The sequence below is a fragment of the Geotrypetes seraphini genome, chromosome 5, assembly GCF_902459505.1.
Source record: "Geotrypetes seraphini chromosome 5, aGeoSer1.1, whole genome shotgun sequence".
NCBI lineage: Eukaryota > Metazoa > Chordata > Amphibia > Gymnophiona > Dermophiidae > Geotrypetes > Geotrypetes seraphini.
The window spans coordinates 91,066,153-91,084,441 of record NC_047088.1 but is presented as its reverse complement, the minus strand read 5'-3'; the positions used below and the strand labels follow the sequence as shown (position 1 = coordinate 91,084,441).

At 43.1% G+C, this 18,289-nt stretch overlaps 1 protein-coding gene across 4 annotated transcripts in view; it reads right to left on the bottom strand.

The window, feature by feature from the left end:
- LOC117361545 (ecto-NOX disulfide-thiol exchanger 2-like) overlaps positions 1-18,289 on the bottom strand; it is a 323,082-nt gene that overhangs the window by 165,247 nt on the left and 139,546 nt on the right. For all 4 annotated transcript variants that reach the window (XM_033947012.1, XM_033947013.1, XM_033947011.1 and 1 more), the window contains exons 7-8: positions 15,056-15,268; positions 1,859-1,965 (exon numbers count right to left, since the gene is read on the bottom strand). In XM_033947012.1, coding sequence (XP_033802903.1) covers positions 1,859-1,965; positions 15,056-15,268 — 320 coding nt within the window. The remainder of the gene's footprint in view (positions 1-1,858; positions 1,966-15,055; positions 15,269-18,289) is intronic.

Below are 18,289 nucleotides of genomic sequence, written 5' to 3'. Positions count from 1 at the left end.
CCTATGGAAATAAAGGAGTCTGAACAAGCAAAGGAACTAACTTTGCTGGATGCGGAAGTTCCAATGGAAAATTCAAGAAAGCTTTCCTGAAGTTGATGAAGACCTAATTGAGGACATGGAGGTTAGCTTATGCACCAGCTGCAGACCATAATTGCAAGCAGTAAGTTTTGCTTTTGGAAACTGTTTGCTTTTGAACTGTTTGATTTTGGAGCTAGTTGGTTTAAGCTTAGTATTTTGTTTTCTCAAAGCTGGAAGTGTCTGTGGGGAGAGGTTTGCTGTCACCCAGGGAGGGAATTTTGAAGGCTTGTATAAAAGTTGTTTAAAGCAAACCTGAGACACTCTCCTGTACCCGGTAGTAGGACAATAGGCTACCGGAGGCTTTATTTTTGAAACCCAGTGAATGGTAAAAACCAGGGCTAGAAACTTTATGTTATGGACTGAGCAACCTACTTGGGAGCAGGCTTTACCGGCTCTTTAGGAGAGCCAAACCTACAAGGCAGTAGGAGATTGAGCCAGAAAGGAGGAGAAAGTTTTGAACTGTATTTTGAACTGTTTATTTTTTCCTCTTCTTGAAGTTGGACTGTTTTGAATTTGTGCCTTTTTGCCTCACTTTACTTTATTCATATCATTCTGACCTTTATGTTTTGGACCAGTAAAATTGAAATATTTTCATTTATACTCCGTTTGTGTGTTTTGATTTTGGTTCCCGTTTTGGTGTCAGTCCAGTCCTGCAGGGTGTCTCCAGGCCGGGTCACATACTAGTGTTGTTTTTCGTTGTAACCACTGGGAGTGCTGTGGAGTTCCGGGCGGACCACAGTGTGGGTTACAGCATCAACTTACTCAATGCTTGAGAAGACGCCGATGTACGAGTAGAAGAAGTATGGATACACTTCTTAGTATTTTTAGAAGTAGAAGTCGATGGTACCTTAGGAGCTGACACCAAGCGGGATGCTAGTTCCAACATTGATGCCAATACCTCTGGGGAATGGTTCTTGAACTTTGAATGAGGAGACATGTCGATGATGAATAGGTCTCGAAAAGCTTCTCCTGCTATAAAAGCCTAGCCTTCAAAGAGCATTTTTAAAGACTAGAACAGTGGAGACAAGTGTCAACTTGGTGTTCAGGACCAAGACACTGAAGGTAGCAGCTGTGCAGGTCAGTGATGGAGACCTGCTGGAAGGCTTGGACATTGATGGAAAAATAGCTGCAGCGAGGATGAAGGGCTCAATCATAGCGGAAGTCGAATAAAGTGGAGCCTGAAAATTGATCGATGCAGCCAGCCTGCAAAGAGGCTGAGAGGAGCCCCTCAAAATGAAAAGCTTGAAGGAAAACAAATTAAACTACTAGGGAAACAAAATAATGGAGAAAATATGCAGGAAAAAAAGGACGGAAAGGCAGGAAAAATGTAGAAAATACATGCGTTTAGAGACACTCAAAAAACACCATTATTTAGCTCTGCAGAACACTAAGAACTGATGGTCCCGCTAGCTGACATCAGATGGGAAAGCTCTTGCACATGCGTGGTTTGGGTGTTCGAGACTTCTAAAGAAGTTAAAGTAAAAGAACACTTTTGCACTGATCGTACTGGGGCTCTGTGAATGACGTTACCCATCTGTGAGAACAAGCTGCTTGCTAGTCCTGAGATAAAAATACATTACCTTTGCTGAAGTAAAGGCTCAAGCACTGCGACAAGAACAGTTATATAGACCTTACATTATCTGTATAAGATCCAACCTTCAAGTGTCTTCTGGAATGCAGTACTATGTAAAATACCTGATGAATTTTACAATCAATATCCTGTTAAAAAGAAGAGACCGTACTTGAAGTTTTAACAAAAAAAGTAAAGGAATACACCCACCTCAGCTTGTTTGCGCCATGTGATGATGTTCTTACGCTGGGCTTTGCTGAAATTGTCCCATGATTTTTGTTTGCCAGCAGAATGGTACACAGCTACTATCTGTTCAACTGTAGTATCAAACCGATGATCATATCAGGCCCAGAATCATCCAGAAGGGGCAATCGAGGGAAGTAAAGGAATAAAAGAGAGAAATCAGGAAGATGGGTTTTGCTAATAATCCATTTTGTATGACATTGTGCTCTGCTGGGTTTATGCTGAGACATGCCTTATTTAATGTTCTAGTATGCTTATTCCCATAAAAGGGAATAAGAGAAAAGAGGAGAAATAATTCAATAGCAAAATATCGAGTCTTAAGTTAATTTTGCTCTACATGGTATGAATGCATTATAAAGAAAAAAAAAGGAAAAGCTCATCATTTAAAACTTCATTTTGATATTTGTGCACACAGTCTGAAAAAGTACAGACTACTTTCACTTCTTGGGACACAAAGGAAAATGTACAAATTTATCAGAAGACTAGCTTCTTGCTTTGTACCCCTTTTAGATTAAAAGGATATAGAGACCCTGGAATAAAAGTCCTTACGATGATGTGGTCTTTCCAGGGCTAAAGTCCCAAAGCACAGTGCTACATAATGATCATTATAACACACCATAGATAACCACAATGTCTTCATTCACTGTGCCATGAGACTTGCTCTGTCTCCAAAGATAAGAATGAAATTACAGTAATTTGAAGACTAGGCTTCATAACCCTTTTCATATCAAATATATGAATATATTTTGAAAGAAATGAAAAATCTGTGCTACCTTGAAGTGCATAATTGGAAATAAGAACTACTGTATTTTTCACATGAATAAGACGCTTCTGACCATAAGACGCACCTAGGTTTAGAGGAGGAAAACCAAGGAAAAAACCATTCTGAACCCAGTGTTCTCCCCAGCGCCTTTCAGCCGGGCGCCCCGCCCGGCTAGATTAGGTGAGCGCCCGGCTGTCATCTTGGCTGCAAATTCGCCTCCGCCTGACTTTTTTTTATTTTTTTTTAAGCGCCAAAAAAAGGGTTTTCAGCTTTACTTTTTTAAACAATTTTCCTACTGCTGGTCGATTTTTACAGTCGCAGTTGGAGGCAGGGGCTGCAGGCTCATTATGACCCAGTGCACAAACAGGAAGAACCCCGACGTCGTGTTTACTTTTGTTCTGCAGCTTATCGCACAAGACGCTCCTGCACAAAGCGAAACCAATCGGAAAGAGGAGAGGCGGAAGCTTGCAGCTGCGTGCTTCAGTAACTGCTGCTGGCTAACGGAGGGAGAAGGTACCGAAGAGAAATGAAGTAGGTCCGAGAAATAGATTCGCTACAGGCTAAGGCGGGAGATAGGGCAGGGAGGAAAGCTTACAATTTGGTGTTCTTGCTTGCTTCGGGTCTTCCTCGCTGCCGGGTCCTGCCTACTTTCTGTTTCCATGAAGGCAGGACCCAGCAGCGAGGAAGGCCCGAAGCAAGGAAGAGCTCCAAGTTGTAAGCTTACCTCTGTCGCTGACCTATCTCCTGCCTTAGCCTGTAGCGAATCTACCGACCGAGGCGGGGGAGGAGGGGAGAAGAGATGGGGGAGAGAAATGCTGTTACTGCTGCACCCAATTAGGGGAGAGAGAAATGCTGCTGCTGCACCCAATGGGGGGGAGAGGAAGACCAAGGAGAGGAGAGGAAAGAGATGCCAAGACCAAAGGAGGGAGGGAAAAGAAAGGAGATACCAGACTATTGGGGGGGGAGGAGAAGGAGACAGATGCCAGACCAGGGAAAGGAAGGAAGGAGGGAGAGAAAGGAAGGAGTGGAGATTACAAGATAATGGAGGGGGTAGGGGAGAGGAGTGAAATGCCAGGGCATGGGGAGGGGAGGGAAGGGAAGGGAAGGGAAACTAAGGAGACAAATGCCAGACCAGAGGGAAAGGAAAGAAAGGTGCCAGAGCAAGGAAGCAGAGGGAGACATAGGAGAGGAGAGAGATTCTAGGGCATGAGGGGAGGTATGGGAAGAGAAATGCTGCTGCAACATCCAATTGGGGAGGGGGGGAGAGGAAGAGAAGTGCTGCTGCTGCACACAATTGGGGAGAGAGAGGGGAGAAGGAAGACCAGGGAAGGGAGAGGAGGGGAAAGAGATGCCAAGACCATAGGAGGGAGGGAAAGGAAAGGAGCTACCAGACCATGGAGGGGGGAGATATATCAGGGCATATGGGGGGAGGGGGGAGGAGACAGATGCCAGACCAGGTGAAAGGAAGGAGAAGAGATGCCAGATAATGGAGTGGAAGGGGGAGATGGAAGGAGAGGAGAGAGATGCCAGGGCATGGGGGGAGAAAAGGGGATAGAGGTGCCAGAGCATAGGGGAAGTGGTGGAGACAAAAAAAATGGAGAGGGGGGTGATGCTGAAATGGAGAGAAAGGGCACAGGAGTACAAAGGCACAAAGTACAAAGGTCACAGAGTACAAAGGAGAGAAAGGGCAAAGGATATACAGTTTATTGGGACATAGAAAGAGGGAAGATGCCATATGGAACAGAGAGAGGGCGGACACTGGATGGAAAGGGCAGAGAGGGTAGACAGTGGATGCAAGGGGGAGAGAGAGAGAGGGCAGAGGTTGGGTGGAAGGGGCAAAGAGAGAGGACAGATGTTGCATGGAAGGGAGCGAGGACAACTGCAGAATAGAAAGAAGAGAGTGAAGAGAAGATGATTAAAGCAGAAACGACAAAAGGTGGAAAAAAAATTTGTTGTTGCTTTATGTAGAATCAAGTAGTATTGTAACTGTATTGATTAAAGTTTATCAATAGAAAATGGAAATAAGGCAGTTTTTTGGGGACTAAACCCCTTTCCTCAGGTCAGGACAGGATACCATAACAGCAGTATACTGTACTGTCTTGAAGAAAGATTTGGCCTCTGAAAGCTAATTACTACTAATTGAAAAATGGATTAGTCCAATAAAATTGTATTTTCTTATTTCTCTCTTCCCTGTTTTATTTATATTTGTTAATTTGTAAAGTGGTGATTGTTATGTAGCAGTTTTTTCAAATTTACATCTACTGTCTTTATATTTTGCACAGTATTAGGGTATGTGTCACTGTTTCTGTGGTGTTGCATTGTATGCAGTGTCTGGTTTATTGGCGTTTCAGTTTAACTTTTGTCTACATATTTCTATTTTTAGTTTGTGATTATTCCATATTAGGCGAGGGTGTATCTCTGTTCTGTGTGTATGAAAAGGACATGGCTTTCTGTTAGCAATGACTGTACAGGATCAATTGACTGTGCAGGATCTGGCTTGTTTAGTTTTACAATGCATGTGTTGGTGTTCTAGTGCTCACTGCAGTGTTTAAGATACTGCCTTTTCCTAGGTGCACCCTTGTTGTGTAACTCATGGATTATTACTAAAAATAACTTTTTTATATAGAGGAGGGGGTTATTAAAAAATGATCAGCACTGGCTGTCATATATACTAGGTACGCCACTGGATTTAATGATCCTATGCTAACTTTACTGTTGATGTAGGTGTTGTCCCCCCACACACACTATAATGAATTAAATTAAAGCTGTATTAACATCAAACAGCTTTCAAATGACATTATAAGCAAATAAAAAATAAAATATTTTTAATACATTGCTAATTATTACCTGCATTTTTACCTAAACTGTTTTGCCTAACTCTCACTTTGATTTTTATCTGCTACTTTTTTATTTTGCTGTAGTGCGATCACACAGGTCTCCTTCAAATTATGTGGAAGAGGTTTGGAAGTGGGGATCGCATCTATTTCATATCCTCAGTGAGACCTCAGGAAGGAATATAGTGATCAAAATATTATTAGAGGTGCTGTAGAGATGTTTCTTGTATGACTGGATGAGCTATATTTATCTTTTTTTTTAGTTGTTTAAATTCATGCAGAAATAAATGGCTAGATTGAACCTAATGATTTCATTAACGCATTTCCCTTTTTTAAATCTGTATACCAGCGGTCTCAAACATGTGGCCACGGGCCACATGCGGCCCCCCAGGGACTATTTTGCGGCCCGCAATCTGTCCTTGCCTAAAGCAGGGGTCCCCAATCTGCTTCCCTTCCCCAAGCCACTGCAATCGGGGAACAGGTCAGCGCCCGAGGTCTTAGCTCTCCCTACATATCTTCCCCAGCTCGGAGCCGACCAATTCTCGCCACCCAACGTTCAATTCTAATGTTGGGAAGAAGTTCTGGGCCAGCCAATTGCTGCCTGGCTGGCCTGGAAGTTCCTCCCCGACGTTAGAATTGACGTCGGGTGGCGTGAATAGGCTGGCCCGCGCTGTGGAAGATATGCAGGGAGAGTTAAGACCTCGGCACTGGCCTGTTCCTTGATTGTGGCGGCGGCGGCCTGTTCCCCGATTGTGGTGGCGGCAGCTTGTTCCCCGATTGCGGTGGTGGCGGCCTGTTCCCCGATTGTGGCAGCGGCAGCTTGTTCCCCGATTGCGGCGGTGGCGGCCTGTTACCTGATTGCGGCGGTGGCGGCCTGTTCACCAATGGTGGTGGCTTGGGGGGGGGGACAGAGAGACAGAAAGAAAGAAGGGAAACGGGACACATACAGAAAGGGGCATGGAGAGAGAAAGGGCGGGCATGGAGAAAGAATAAAAGAAAGAAAGGGGGCACGGATAGAGAGAGAGAAAGACAGACAGACATATAGAAAGAATGGGGGCATGGATAGAGAGAGAAAGAAAGAAGGGGGCAGGGTGAAAGAAATAAAAAGTTGGGGGAGGGAAGGAGACAGATGCCAGACCAGGGGAAAGGAAGGAAGGAGGGATGGAGAGAAAGGAAAGAAAGAGATGCAGATCATGGAAATAGGGACAGAAGAAGAGAGAGATAGAAGGGAAGACATGGAAACATAGATTTTAAAAGAAAGCAGAAAAATTGAATATTAAGTTAATGCCAAATATGGATGCAAGGCAGAAAGTGAAGACGGAGAGAAAAACAGTCAAAGGACAAGAAGACCCTGGAAACATAGTTAAATGGACAGAAAAATAAAGTCGATGCACAAAAGGGAGAAAGAAAGTCCAACGTAGTCTGTAGTAAACAACAGCAACCAGAAAACAACGAACAGACTGCAGATAATGTACAAGATGCAGGCGTTGTTTATTAGTAAATGCAGCAACTTAGCCAACCAAGGGACCCGACACGGTCCGTGTTTCGGATAACACGCCTTCCTCAGGGGTCCATGGTGGTTAAGGTATAAAGCAAACTGCATAAAAGATAACAAACACACGCCAATCACGATCAAATGGCATTGTGTAAGACTTGCTTGACCCCATTTGATCGTGATTGGCGTGTGTTTGTTATCTTTTATGCAGTTTGCTTTATACCTTAACCATCATGGACCCGTGAGGAAGGCGTGTTATCCGAAACACGGACCGTGTAGGGTCCCTTGGTTGGCTATAAGGTTGAATATGTTACTGCATTTACTAATAAACAACGCCTGCATCTTTGTACATTATCTGCAGTCTGTTCGTTGTTTTCAGAAAAATAAAGTCACCAGACAACAAAGGTAGGGAAAATGATTTTATTTTCAATATAGTGATTGAAATGTGTCAGTTTTGAGAAAGGAAAGATATTAAACTTTAAATGTGAGGGCTGCAGAAAAAATAAGGTACTTGGAGGACCACAGAAAAAATAGTTAATGACAATTTTGCATAAGGTAAAACTCTTTATAGTTTATAAATCTTTCCTTTAACTGTTAAAGGAAAGATTTATAAACTATAAGGAGTTTTACCTCATGCAAAGTTGTAATTTCTTTAATAAGACATTAACTATTTTTTCTGTGGCCCTCCAAGTACCTACAAATCCAAAATGTGGCCCCACTAAGGGCTTGAGTTTGAGACCACTGCTCTATACCATTTGAAAGAAGGTGAATATCTAATTATTCACTTCTAGAATTGGATACTTCTTAAATTTAGTAAAAATATTCTGGCACAAGTGTCAAACCTTAAAAAAAGGAAGCAATAGTGAACATTGGAAAATAATAATTAATAAAAATAGTACACATTTAGGGCTCCTTTTACAAAGGTGCGCTAGTGTTTTTAGCGCACACACCGGATTAGCGTATGCTATCTGAAAAACTACCGCCTGCTTAAGAAGCGGTAGCGGCTACATGCGCGGCAATTTAGCGCACGCTATTCCGCGCATTAAGGTGCTAACACATCTTTGTAAAAGGAGCCCTTAATTTTCCCCACCATCAAATTTCCCTGTCTCGCCCACCCCACCCAGTTACTTTTTCATGCCACCCGGCTGGAAAAAATTTCTGGGGAGAACACTGTGAACCAAATTGTGTACTAATCTATTTATATAGAGAAAATATTGTAACACTGGAGAGAAGCTTGACACTTCCAGGCAGGTCACAAATAAAACCTTTTCTTTGTCCCATTCAGGCTGCATCAGATGGGAAAGAGTGCTCAAAACAAGAGTTCTTTCCCCTTTCAGCATAGTAAAGCACCAAGGCTTCTCTTGACAGCCTTTCACTGACTCCTCCTTGAGACTTTTTCCCCTGGCTTAGCCCCTACTTCAGCTTATTGGCTTTATATTCTTTGGTGGTAGTACTGGCTGCAAGCTACAGCCTCTCTGATATCCAGGGACTATGTCCACTCGATAGGCCCCCAAAACCTAAACTTCTGCAGGGTAAAAGCAGCAAAACTGTTTTGCACCGGGATTATTGTGGCTTGCATACTGCATGAACAGGAAGGACTGGCGCGATGGAATCAGAGGAAGACCGTTACTTTATTAATAGTGACGCAGTAGCAGCATTGCAGCCTTGCACCCAGGACAGATGCTTTTCTTCCCCCAAGTAAAAGTGGCTCAGCTAGCAAATATCAAAATGGGAACTTCACAACTGATCTGACCCAAATTAAAATTATCTTGGTATAGAAGTAATGGGAAAAGCCTAGGACGCCAACTTAGGAAAAAAAAAATGGGCGTGACCAGGCACAGTAGCAGCACACAATTGCCAAATTTTACTTTAGGATCGAAGCCAAACAGCCCATCAATTTCCCCGTGTCCCCTCCTTAAATGGAAAACTGGAAGCCAAACGGGAAAAGAAAGGCAGCTCCCCACCTGATTGATGTCTTGTAGGTAGCCAATCCGTGTGCCTGAAAGGTTGGTAGGGTGGGATTTCCATATAGCTGCCACCCTGCTCTCCAGTGCGGGGAAATGTTGCTGGTGAGCGCTGGCAGAGAGGCGGGGTAGTGGCTTACTGGTCCAGCACCGGTAAGTGTCTTGCTTTTGTGTTCCTCGTTTTTGCTGCTGCTGCTTCGACAGGAAACAATTCCAACTTTTGGAACAATCTCTAATCCTTGGACTAATAGACTACTGCAACATACTATACCTCCTCTGCCCAGCGACCATGATAAAACGACTACAAACAATACAAAATACAGTCCTAAGACTCATTTATTCGCTGAAAAAAATACGACCACATCACAGAAACATACCACGTCTCACACTGGCTTCAAATACAAGCAAGAGTATATTTCAAATTCTACTGCCTACTATATAAAGCTATAAACGGAGACAGCCCAACCTACTGGAGCAACCGACTAACTCAATCCACCTCAACCAGACACAGGAGAACCCACTCATTCTTCACACACCCACCAACCAAAAATGTCAAACGAAGAAAACTATATGACAACCTAATGGCCACCAGAGCAGCAAAACTAGACAGATAACTCACCAATCTGCTGTCTTTGACCACAGACTACAAAACCTTCAAAAAAGAAACAAAAAGGGGCGCGCTGACATCATCATTCAAGATGGCCGCTTGAAAACCGGGCTCTGCGCTCCTCACCGATTAATTTGCTGTTTTTCTTCGTTTAACCCACTGTGATAGTGCCTTGGTGTGTTGTCTTCTCTTCTCTGGTGCGACACGATTCGCCCCTACTTTGGGCGGATCAATCGGGTAAAGGTGACCACCCGAAAACTTTAATGGCCCCGCCCCGTTCAGGCCATTCTCAATAAAATGTTGATACTAAAAAAAATTATTTCCTTTAGGCCTTCTAGATCGGTTCAGGTCCCTTCCAGTATTTTGTGTCCAGGAGGTGGTGGTGTTTTTGTTTGTGTGTGGAAGATACGGTGACTATCACTGGGGTTGCATGGATGTTTTCTTCAGTGCAGTCCCTTGGGAATTTGAAGACTCTCTGGGTGTTAAAAAATCAAAAACCCAGAAAAAGGGCAAATTTCAGTTTTGCACTTGGTGAGAGTTTGCTGTTGTGTGGCACACTCGGCGCTATATTAGTGGGGTGCTCAGCTGAGCAGTGGTGGTCTCTGCTGGGAAGGTATGGGGTTTCTTTTATTTTGGGTTCCTTTTTCCCTGTTTTGTGATGTCCATACTGGATATGCTTAGGATTTGCACATGGTTCTTATACTATTCAAAACTTAGTGTACTCAGTTTTCACAGTAGGCATATATAACCCTACAGTCAGTGATTGGGCCAGTCTGGAAGGTCTAAAGCACATGTGTCAAACACAAGGCCCGCGGGCCAAATCCGGCCCGCCAGGTCTTGCAATGTGGCCCGCACCGCGCTGTCATCACTGCACGCCGCTGCGTTCCATCACAATGACGCGCGGTGACATAGGAGGCTTGTGATCTCGCCGGCCGTACTTGCTATCTATCTCCCCCCATCGACCGCCCCCCCCAAGAACCTCCGACCGCCCCCCCAGCCGACCCGCGACCCCCCTGGCCGAGCCCCACGACACCCCCACCCCCCTTCCCCGTACCTTTCTGTAGTTGGCCGGACAGACGGGAGCCAAACCTGCCTGTCCGGCAGGCAGCCAACGACGGAATGAGGCCGGATTGGCCCATCCGTCTCAAAGCTCCGCCTACTGGTGGGGCCTAAGGCACCTGGGCCAATCAGAATAGACCCGGGAGCCTTAGGTCCCACCAGTAGGCGGAGCTTTGAGACGGATGGGCCAATCCGGCCTCATTCCGTCGTTGGCTGCCTGCCGGACAGGCGGGTTTGGCTCCGGTCTGTCCGGCCAACTACAGAAAGGTACGGGGAAGAAGGGTGGGGGTGTCGTGGGGGTCGGAGGTTCTTGGGGGGGGCGGTCGATGGGGGAAGGGGGGTTTGCGTCGAGGGCAGGAGGGCCTGGGATCCCTCCTGCCCGTAATGTAGTGCGGGGTGGGGGGTAGGGGGTCGTCGTGGTCAGGAGGGTTTGGGCTCCCTCCTGGCCCGAACAACTAGCGGGGAGTTGGGGAATCGGCGGGGCAAGAGGGCTTGGGCTCCCTCTTGCCCCGATCGTGTTGGGAGTCGGCGGTCCTTCGGGGTGGGGGTGCAGGTGCATGCGAGCGGTCCTGCTTGGGGTGAATCGGACGTCGGGGGGGGGGAACTATGTAAAAAAAATACACAGCAGAAGCTGCCAGTTCCTGGCATAAAGTGTAGGCATAAAAATCGCAACAGAATCTGCTATCTGTACCCAGCCAGGCATTTATTGACTGACTTTTTCATTCTAACGCAGATTTCCAATAAACTACATCTTTTACTGCCAATATTGATCCCAAAATGTCCAGGAAAAGAAAAGTTGACGGTGAAGGCAGACAATTTAATGACAAATGGGAAAATGAATACATGTTTGTGCTTAGTGAGGGCAAACCAGTGTGTATATTGTGTTATGAGACAGTGTCGGTGATGAAAGAGTACAATATACGTCGTCATTTTGACACCAAACATAATGTTAAGTATGGCAAATATACTTTGGAAGAAAAGCATAAAATTGTTAAAGAACTAAAAGGCAAACTACAATCACAGCAGCAAATGTTTACAAAGGCTACAGCGAAAAATGATGCTGCAGTGAAAGCAAGCTTTATAGTGGCTGAAGAAATTGCCCGTACTTCAAGGTGTTTTTCAGAGGGTGCCTTTTTGAAGCAATGCATGCTAAAAGTGTGTGAGAAAGTATGCCCAGACCAGATACAGAGTTTTCAAACTGTCAGTTTGTCAAGAAACACCATTGCAGACATAGTTCAAGAACTCTCAGGAAATCTATCATCACAGCTGGCCGAACAGGCATGCAGTTATCTCGCTTTTTCACTTGCTATCGATGAAAGCACAGACAACACTGATACAGCGCAGCTGTCCATCTTTATACGTGCTACGAAGACCGACCTCTCTGTCACTGAGGAACTTTTGGATGTAGCTGCCATGCATGGGACGACGACTGGTAGAGATATATTTGAGGCTGTGGAGAAATCTATAAATAATTTTAAATTACCCTGGGAAAAGTTGGTGGGGCTAACTACCGATGGCGCACCTTCAATGTGCGGAGAAAAGAAAGGCTTGGTTGGACTAATGAAGGAAAGAATGCAAAAAAGTCACTGCCACACACCCTTGATTACTTATCATTGCATTATCCACCAAGAGGCTATGTGTGGAAAAGTTCTGGACATGAATGACATAATGACCACAGTCATTAAAACTATTAACTTTATAAGGGCACGTGGCCTGAATCATCGCCAGTTCCAGCAGTTTTTACAGGAGGTGGGTGCAGAGCATGGAGACGTGCCATACCACACAGAAGTAAGATGGCTGAGCAAGAGCGCAGTCCTCAAAAGATTTTTTGAGCTCAGAGAACAAATTGCTCTTTTCATGGAAAGTAAAGGAAAGCCCTTGCCTGAACTGTCGGATCCCGCCTGGCTATGTGATTTTGCTATGATGTGTGACATATGCGAGCATCTCGCCCAACTGAATCTGAAGCTGCAGAGACGCAAACAAGTCATCACGAAGATGTCTGACATGATCACAGCATTCCAGCGTAAACTTCAACTATGGAAGTCCCAACTGGAACAGGACAATCTTGCCCACTTTCCCATTTGTTTGAGTATCTCAACCACTATTTCTGGTACTTTTCCTTGCAGTCGGCTGGCTACCAAAGTTAGCCGTTTACTAAGTGAATTTGAGCGGCGCTTCTCTGACTTTAGAACACAGCACTCAGGCTTTGACATCTTTGCCAATCCTTTTACAGTTGATGTCAACAATGTGCCCCATCACCTTCAGATGGAGATAATCGAGCTTCAGTCTGACAGTGGCCTGAAATCAAGGTTTCAGGATGTTGAAATTGAGGACTTCTACCCTCTACTGCCCCCTGACTCAATGCCAGAGCTCCGACTTCATGCTGCCCGTATTCTATCCATGTTCTGGAGCACCTATCTTTGTGAACAGATGTTTTCAATAATGAATCTGAACAAAAACAAGCACAGATCACGCATTACCGATGACAACATCCATGCTGTTTTGCAGGTTGCTACAGCCCAAGAAATAAAACCGAACATTGACTCATTGATACGGGGAAAACGGTGTCAGACATCTAGCCAGAAAACAAAACAATGAGCATTTTAGGTACATTCCAATATTACTGTTTTGCTTGATACCAATATTACTGTTTTGCTTGATAGCATGTGAGTTGGTTAACAGCACTGTTAAGGAAAAGATTGTTCCACTCATTTTAAATTCACATTTCTGGTTAACATTGTCAGTTTATGACTGTTCAGTAAACCATTCGGCCCGCGATTTAGGCTGGATTTTAGATTTTGGCCCCTTCTCTGATTGAGTTCGACACCCCTGGTCTAAAGGAAAGAAAATTAGCAAGACCAACCTAATTTCTCTTTTCTGGTACTTTATTCATAACTTAATGTATCCATATGTATGTCTTATTCATATCTCCATCTCATTCAGCATATATACGAGGGCTGTTCAAAAAGTATCAGACCTTAATTTTTCTTGCATAAACAAATAAAGCTAGGGAGGCGTGGTTTGGTGCACGTATGTAGGCAACCCTAATGCGCATGCTTGAATTTTTTCCTGCCTACAGAAGCTGTCAGTCGCCGGCAGACCGCCGATGAGTGAGGAAGTGTAAGTGAGCGCCGTCCAATTTTCTTCTTATGGGGCTCCTGGTACTACCAATTTCTGTGCATTACTCACCAAGACATTTTTTGTTTTCACAATGTAATTTGAGAAGGGGCTTTAGAAAATCAAGTATCTCAATTCTCATTATTTACTGATTTCCTGGGTTTTCTGCACACAAACTATAGGTCTCCACACTCATTTCCATTAGGTTTTAGCTGTCACATTCCTGATCTCTTTTTCAATTCTAAGCACTAGATTCACTAAGGAAACCGATCGTGTACTGATTGGTTTGCGAGCCCTTTGCGACCTGATTTCTCTCCAACCTGATTCACTAACCTCTCCTCCGATCCCATCCTGATCCGTGCATGCAAATGAGGGGAATCAGCATGCAAAGCAGGAAAGACGCGATTCACTAAACTTATCGACTGGCTGGCCGATCAAAAAACTAGCGACTGGTGACCAGTCGCTTGTGCTAAAACCCCCCCCGATTCTCCTGCTCTAGCCACTCTGCTCTCTGCCCTGATTCTCCTGCCTGCCGCCTTGCTCTCTGCTTTCAGCCACGATCTCCTGCTCTCAACCTTGATCTGCTGCCTGCCACAATCTCCTGCTCTCAGCCCTGACTCTCCTGCCCTTCCCCGCAGTGCAAGCCCATGGTTTTAACCCGCAGGCTTAAAACCATGGGCTTGCAAAAAAAAAAAAAAAAGTTTCCTACTGAGAGCACATGCAGACCATCTACAGGCAAGGAAGATGGTCTGCACATGCTCAAGGATCACTCTCTAGCGATCCATGTGCTGGATGGGAGGCGTGCCAACGGCAGTCCCTATTTGCATGCAGGCCTTTGGTGAATTTGTCGGCCTGCATGCAATTGGGCACGGATCGGAAACGGAAAAGAGGTTAGTGAATCTAGACCTAAGTCGTCACATTTTTCCCCACTCCCTTGGGAGTGTCAGTGCTTGCTGCAGATGCTACCTGAAGAATGACATACTTTCCCTTCAACTCCTTTCACAATATCACATTAGAGAACATTAAAAGCAAACATCCCAGAAGTGATACCTATAGCTCCCTGCTGGTTAGTCTGCTCTCCTTAGAGTCAAATCTGTTATCATAGGATCAAGTGTCTTTTTTAAAGAATTACTAGAGATGAAACTCAAACCACGTTTAAAAAACCCTCTTTAAGTCACTAATATTTCCAACAAAGAGATGCTGCTTATACTGCAAAATACCAACAAAAATCACTAGTATTACCCAGAACTAAGGTACTACTCGCATTGCATTATAACTCCTGTAAAATATTACTAAAAGTTGTCCAGCCCAAAGATGCTACTCACGCTGCAGTAAAATTCCTGACAATGCAACCACATAGTTTTCCTTAGCCACTTCCATCTCCTTCTCATGTGCTGCTCTCTCATTCACAAGTCTACGAATATGGTTGTTTGCAGATTGCATCATAGAATAGAAGTTGTTGGCAGTTCGGCGGTTCACTTCTCCTCTCTCTGTCCATATCAGCAGGGTCTGAATAACCTCCCGAAACTTGGAATCATCTGAATTACACAAAAGAAAAGTTGTAATTGGGTGAGCGTCTTCAATAATGTACAGATGATGTGTTCTTATAGCACTGACACACAGAAATACTATGATGTACCTTAGGGCCTAGGCTAACAAGGCACACTGAAACATATATGGAAAAATTAGATCTTACTCGCTCATTTTCTTTTTTTTCTCATTAAATTTTTTTTATTATTCGTTATACAATACAAAAGAATAATGAAACTAACATCACAAATGAACCAACGAATAGGCAGGAAATATAAAAAATAAAAAGGCACTGAAACTGCCCCACCTACTCATGTCCATGTTTTCCCCACCCCTTCCCTCTATGTAACAATCGAAGCATCAAGAGGTTCCTTTAGAATGCTTCAGTCAACAGTAGCACTTCTCCTCCATCCCCACCCCACTCTTCCAAATACTCATAACCAAAGCATTAATCCAGCTAGGCTTGTATTTTGTCCCAATCTTTGTAATCTTTTTTAATCCACAAGACATTCCATATGAACAAAGCTTGAATGTGCTCTTTCTACTCATCCACAGTAGGGACCACAAGACTTTTCCAATAAAAAGCAATAAGACAAACAAACTTAAGCTGCAGCAAAGGCCAATCCTATCAGTCTCTGTTCCCAATAACTTAGTCAGAAGTTTTCCATGTACATTAATCAAAGAAATAGGCTTTTAATTTGAAACCAACATGGGATTTTTATTTGGCTTCAGTAAAACAATGGTTAAAGATTCTGCCAGAGTACCTGAAATACAACCTTTAATTAGTTGTGATTGATATAAATTTTAAAAGATGAGGTAATAGTGTAGTTTGGAATGATTTGTAAAACTCCACAGTAAATCCATCACCACCTGGAGCGTCAAAATATATTTTCCTGAGCTCATGTCTATTGAATCCATCTTCCCATAGGGTCTGCTGTAATTGCCCCAAATGTAGGTGAACATTTTCTATGTACTAGGATAGCCAGGATAGCAGGAACGAAAAAACTATTCTTAACCCACCCCTTTTTTAACTTGGCCGCTTCAATAGCAGATAAGTGAGTTCCCTGAATGAAATATATGTCCGCCTCCTGCTGTTTTAAAAAGTTGAGTGTTATTTTTCTCTTAATTGGATGGTTAAGTCCATTGATATTCAACGATAATATTTTTAAAGCCATTTTAAGTGATTGTACCATTCAACCAAATATTTTCTTGATTTCCCTTTGAACACATAAGTAGACACAATTTCCCTACACATCCAGGACCCAACCCCCAATATCTCCCACCCTCCCATCCCAACTTATAACACGACAGTTTGTAAGCATCCATCTCTCCCATGCACCCTACTTCTACCCACAATTAATCCTCTAAATATCAATTAATAAACATACAATTTGCATATTAATGTTTAGGATATCAGGAAACAATCGATTCCCTATAACAGTCATTTTGAACTATATAATTAAATGATATCTAAGATTACCCAAAAAGTCATAATATGAACCAATCCACATATACATATATAAAGATATATACTAGTTAATAAAACCTATAAATTCTTATAATGAATAAAATTCATTGCTTATCAATATATATTATTCAAAAAATGGTTAACTAAAACCAGAGCAAAAGCTGCACATACACATTCAATCTGATCCACAAAATTAATTCCTAACTAATACTTTAAAATTTAATAAATCAGGACAAACTTATTCCTAATTCAGTCATTCATTCATAAATTTGTTCATTCATTCATTCCTACTGAACCACAGCAAAATAACAAAATAACAACCACAACACATCACAACTGGATCCCGACAGCTACTCACCACATTTCCTGAAAATTTTCATCACTTTAAGTACAGTTGATTTAAAGAAGCTATAATTCATTGTCTAAAAACCCAAATAATAATAAAAATTAATCCCTTTCTTCCCATCAGTATATATAATTAGAAAGTGCTTCGACCAAAGTTGCAATCTAATTTCTGTAAGCCCCATGGAAAATTATTATAATTTACTATAACTTAAAGACCGTTTACAAATTATTTTTTTCCTTTAAGATTTATTTAATAAATCAATATCTACTCACTTTCAAATTCATTCATTCAACCATAGTCAAACCCACCTTCATTCATACTGAACCATATCTGTAAATAAAACAAAATAATCATAGCCAATCATAACTTGATCCTACCATCTATCCACCACCTTTCATGAAACTATTCATCACACTAAGTAAAGTTCATTAAATATTAAAACTGATTTAATAAACTATAATTTATTTCCTCAATGGAGATGTTTAAATTTAAGTCTTCAAACCTACTAACAAATAGAATGATTGCGATATGAACATCACTCTCACTGTAAATTGGCCAATAAACCTCTACAAATAATGCACTTTTGTTAGCCAAGATATACTTTATTTTCTAAAAACCCAAGTAATAATAAAAATGAATCCATTTCTTCCTTTGAGTATTTGGAATCTTTCCATGACCCATCTCCAGGGCCTGTGAGGGTTTTAGGACTGGAAGCCATCATTTGCTCGCAGGGTATTGCTTTCCACAATGCCGTAGCTCTTGCACCATCAAACAAAGTATCAGTATGTGGTGAAGAAGCACAAACAGAGGTTTCAGGAGTCCAATAAGGGTCATGGTGGACTGAGTCGGATTCAGGAAGATAGTTATTTGATAAAGGAGGCTGATACATCAGGCAGAGTATTGCTGGCTATCTATTTGCAGATTTGGAGGGGCATGAGGAGTGTATTGTAATCATGCAGCACTATCCTGCATAAAACAAGTTTGCAGCAAAGACTTCTTCACTTCGGGAGAGGACCACAAGGCTGAAGCTAAGCCTACGGAAGCCTTTCCCACTTTACCTTTGGAGCATGCAAGCCTTTCTGCGAGGCCGGGGTTGCTCGTGTGGAGGCCAGTGGAGAAGGAGTTGAAGTTCTGGAAACTGTCTGTTTTGGTGATCCCGCTCCAATCTCTGCCGGTAATTAAGTGGCAACATGAGACAGAGACAGTAGGCTGTCC